Raw genomic sequence first — 5,097 nt, forward strand, 5'->3', positions numbered from 1 at the left:
AACGTAATTGAAGCATGATTATCGCACAAATAGCAACCTTATGGCGCGGAGTACATGATGATGCGTTTTGGCTTTAGGGGCAACCATTTTCTTTTCTTTTTTAGTTTTTTTCCCTTCCCTTTTTTTTTTTCACACGCTGAGCTTTGATTCATAATGTGTATGACTAGGCCATTATTCATGGACTAAACTCTTTTTTTTTCTTTTTTTTTTTAGTGAAAAGGTGATTCATTCATAACGCAAGCTTAAAAGATTAAGATACATCTAATAGATAATTTTTCTCCCATTCCTCCTCTTCCTCGATAAACTGAAGAGAACGGTTAAAAAAATGGTCTTCCAGGTAAATGTTAGAACAAATTTAGCCAGGGCATCATGATTATTCATATACTTTCATTGTTCCCTACCTAGAATCATTCTAGCTTCCCATATGCTATCCCAGTATAGGTGGTTCTGTGGAGAGCCCCTAAGGATCATACTTATAGATCATTATTCATAGGCTAAACTCATTTCGACTATTAAATTTGGCAAATAATAACAACAGCATGTATTCATCATCAAATAAGAACTCAAACATGGACATGGAAACACAAGCAGGGGTACAACCCATCTGATTCTGAATAAAACACACCAATGGAAATACATGACTCAACCATCAAGTAATGCCCCGAAGTTCAATTTCATCTTATAATTAAAATTTTAATATATCTTCACTGTCAATGAAACAACAACTACCTGCAAATCTTTCTACCCTTTCTTCATTCCTGCAAAAGAGAGAGTCAAGAACTAAGTTAAATAGAACAAACAAATACAGTCGAGGAACAATGAAAGTTATTGATCATTTTAAATGATAACATTCTCAATAGCTTTTCTATTCATGAAAAATATGAACAAATAAAATTAGGAAATGGTTCAAGCTATTCCAAGAAAACTTTTCAGAAATTTCCAAGGGCGAGATTTTACAGGCAAGCTTGAATTCAGACAATAACGGCAAAACATTGACTAATCAATCTTCGGCATTGTTTTTTGATGTCAAAGAGAAAGAACAAGGTCAGACTTGTTTTTAAAACAATTTTTTTTTTTAAAAAAAGCAATTTTAAAACAATATATGCCAGTATTTACAAAAACTTTGCTTGACATGCCCTATACTTATGAAAATAAGATTGGCCCCCTAAGTATTGATCTAGGCATCAAGCAAAACTCAAAAGTTTTGCAACCATTAGGGCGCCCTGTATACAAGTTCATCCTGACAGCTCGTGATGATATCTATAATCCAAGATTTAAGCATGAGACTCAATTATCATATTGCGCCCCGACTTTAAATCCTATGTGCTCTCTAGGCAAAGGAAAGCCACGATTTAGTATATTGTGCAATATTCAAGACTTGTCATAATCTCAATTCCGAGGATTAGAGTATGAAATGAGACGAATTTACAGCTTCCATGTCACAAAAATTTAGCCAAAGAAATCAGCATAGACGAAAAAATTATATTGCTAACAATGGGGTCGCTTACAAGGAGCACATAGGTCAGTAAAGATTTGTCATTCTCGCCGACAAAAGGTTAAACTGGTTACACACACACACTTGAATATACATGCATGAGCTTGCACAAGAGAAAAATAAAACTTGGAGGCACATAACAGTAAAAACAGAGTAAAATATAATTAACGAACCTCATCATCATCATCGCCACCATCTTCTTTATTCTTCTGGAGACGGGTCGTGCCTCCTTCCTTGCTGATGGGCAGTTTCATCGCTCCAAAGGGAGTGTCAACATTAATATTTCCTTTGATGGAATAACCAGTGCCCCTTCCTCTAATCATGTCCCATAGTGCAGAACCAAAGTCCTTAGGCCTAAAGGTGAATGGAATATCAATGTAACTAATTCCGCTCTTCTGAATTTTAGCAGATTTGGTGAGTTCAGCACCTCCAATGCTGACATCAGCAAGCCAGATCTCGTAATCCAGTGCATTGAGGCCCAGATCAAAATCATTCTTGTTTTCCAATTTCAAATGAAGAACTGCGACAGTCTCTTCAAAAGAGAATGACTCAAAACGAATTTTCTCAAGATCAACATCAGGCTTATATGGTATGGGGATCTCTCCAGTTTTTTCCAGAGGTATAGTTATCCTTCGATGACCGGAACATCCACAATGAGATCAACCTTAACCCTGTAAGGTACGATGCTTCCAGGTTTAATATCATCATAAGTATTCTTTATGTCCTCATAAATCAAAGTAACAGGAATTTTGACAGTCTCTTCTCCATGTGCACGGATTGTCCCTGCATCTGGAATCAATCCCGAAACTAGCTTTCTCCCATTACTCTCAACCAGGTAGTTAATGTCAATTAGAGGAATCGGTACCGGATTCGGGTTCTTTATAAGCACATCCACGACAAGTTCAGCCTTCTCAAGATTAATAGCGGGAATGTGTATCCCAGTAACATCCGCCGTCGGCTTCCCAAATCCAATTGTCTCCTCGATCTTCTCACCGATATCGTGAATGAAATCCTTCACCTTCTCAAGGAACCCACCCTTCCCTTCTTCTTTATCCTTGTCCTTGTGCTCTTCATCCTTAACATCCCTTTCAACTACTTCCGGTTTATCAGACGAAGACATATCTAAATAGCAGACAGTAGATCAATCAGCTTGAGCAAGATCCAGCCAACACAAAAAAGTCAAAATGAACTTTCAACTAAGACTAGTAAAGTAAAGCAAATTACTGCAACTGTTCGGATCGCATTCATCAACAATCTATACAAACAGATCATTCGTAACGCATAATTCAAATTAGATAAATAAAAAGTCTTTAAAAAGTTCTGCAAAATTAAAACAACAGAAATGGCCGGAAGAGGGATACTGATCGTGATCGCAGTATGCAGATAAATGAAAGAAGAGAGAGATTAGATAGAGAATAGAGCCGCACCTGATCAGTGGTGATCGGAAAGTCAAGCAAGAGAGAAGATCGGCTAATTCTCACTCAAAACTCTACACTCCACAGTTCAAACAATGCCTAAACTGACGGATCAAGATTTTATGTTAAGGGTCGTGCCAAGGGGATCGATGGTACGAAGAGGGTAGCGATTTGAGGCCGTTGATGTAGATTGAATTCGGGAAGGCTCTTGTATTGTATTAATTAATTAATTCAATTAATTTAGAAAGCAAAAAAAAGGGAAACGAATTGATATTTGAGGTTGATGGAGCATTATACGGGCTGCACCACCATTCACGTTGCACCGCCGACACTGACGGGCCCTATCTATCTTTCAACACGGGCATCGACCACGCCTGCTATTTGGACACCTAAAGCTTGCGTGGATTATGACATGTTTTAACTTTTATTGAAAAAAAATAAAAAATAATAATAATAAAATTTTTTTAATTATATAAATAATAATTTAATCTCTTAAAATATTATAATTTTATTAAATTTTTAAAAAATTTTCTTTCATTAATAAATTTAAATAAATTATTAAATTATTTTTTATTAAAAATAAAATAATTCACAAATTTTATTTGAACAATCATAACTTTTCTGTAATAATGTAACAATAAATAATAATCTTGCATGTTAATTCTTATTTGCTACTACTTAATTGTCATTTGCATATTTTGATTTTTTTTTTTTGGTCATTCTCTCATAAAACTATTTGGTTCATTAGCCAGATTTTTTAATACCATGCTTTTTTTCCACATAAATTGATAATGCGTTGGCTCCCACAACTTGAACAATTAATTTATTCTTTTTTTTTTAAATAAAAATTACCCTTAACTGAGCTCTTTCCTATAGTGGAGGAGACGCGTGCCTACGCACGTGCACAAACATGTCTAACACCAGTTTCAAACCCAGGTTCAAGCTTGGGACGTCTTTCAAGAGGCAAGAGTGGCAGCAAGGAGGCTGCCAGTGGAATAACTAGCTGTTCACAAATAATTTATTCATACATCCAAAATCATACAGAATCTCAGCCCCTAGTAAAAAAATTCTCCCTTTGCCAGAAGTCACTAGTTCACCCCGGAAATGAAAACCTCATCGGCTTTAAAAGAAGAAATATGAAGGTACCAAAGTTTAAAACTCCAAAAGACAATTCCAGCATTAGTGATGAGAAAAATGATGGGATATATAAATGCAGAATACATTGACAGTGCATACATTAACATGTTATTTGGGACGGAGAAAGATCACATCCTGGCAATCCCGAGCAATTGCAGTTCAATTTCCAAAGCAGAAAACAAGCAGGATTCTTTCAACACTACCATATTTTCATAATGTCTATCAATTACTTTCCCAGTTTCAATGGTTATTTTGATTTGGTGTAGAAACGGATACCGACCGCCACGCCTAAGATGATCAGCGGAACTAGAAACTGAAGGGTCCTGATAATAAACTCTGCTGTCTTGTCCTGATTATAGTGAGGCTGTTTTGGAGGCTTGTACTTGAACTTGGTCGGGATGCTCGATGAATCCATGTCTCCGACGTAGAACTCATCCAACATTGCTTTCGCTGTGGTACTATGACCAATATCCTCAAAATCCTCAGTTGCATCTTTTCCTGCAGAGAAGTGGCAAATGAGTTACGTGCATTCAAAAAACAATGCTAGATAACCAATGAGCATTTAGCTCGGCTGGTTAGGGGCTGGCTTAATTAGGATTCTTGAGTTCGAGTTTGGAAAGCTTGCTGTGCTCATGGTCTGACCCGGCTCGATTTGGATCAGTTGGGGTCTGAAGGACCAGCGCTCGTGTACACCCAAGGAAAAAAAAAAAAATGGTTGATAGTTGATATCTATATACCTGTGGCTGACAGCAAAACCTCATCCCCACCTGGGTGGTCCTCCAAGAATTTTGTTACATCATAAACCTGTTCCAAGGAATCATGTCAAGGTAATGAAAATCACAATTTGACTAATACACTGACACTGTCTGAAATGATAGGAAAACAGAAAGGAAAGAAAACTAATGGAAAAAGTATAACAAAATGACATTCTCTTGGCCTGGCATTAGGTTTTTCTCCTCTTCAAGAAGGAATTAGAGGAAATCAAGGATGGAAAATGTCTTTTCTTACATTTTTCTCCCCTAATCTTCTTTCCTCCCTATTTTCTTCTCA

The 5,097-nt window shown here is 36.6% G+C and overlaps 1 protein-coding gene and 1 pseudogene across 1 annotated transcript; both read right to left on the minus strand.

The window, feature by feature from the left end:
* Positions 1–517: 517 nt before the first annotated feature.
* On the minus strand, positions 518–3,132 carry LOC129295094 (uncharacterized; annotated as a pseudogene).
* A 961-nt stretch (positions 3,133–4,093) lies between these two features.
* LOC129295097 (cytochrome b5-like) lies at positions 4,094–4,869 on the minus strand (the record flags this gene model as incomplete). The annotated part of the gene is made up of 2 exons (XM_054933571.1): positions 4,094–4,545; positions 4,785–4,869. Coding segments are annotated over 2 exons (336 nt in total), but the record flags the coding sequence as incomplete, so codon positions are not given.
* Between the last annotated feature and the right edge of the window lie 228 nt (positions 4,870–5,097).

The sequence above is a fragment of the Prosopis cineraria genome, unplaced genomic scaffold (genome assembly GCF_029017545.1).
Source record: "Prosopis cineraria cultivar Desert tree isolate PC_DT_omini unplaced genomic scaffold, ASM2901754v1 PC47, whole genome shotgun sequence".
Classification (NCBI taxonomy): Eukaryota; Viridiplantae; Streptophyta; class Magnoliopsida; order Fabales; family Fabaceae; genus Prosopis; species Prosopis cineraria.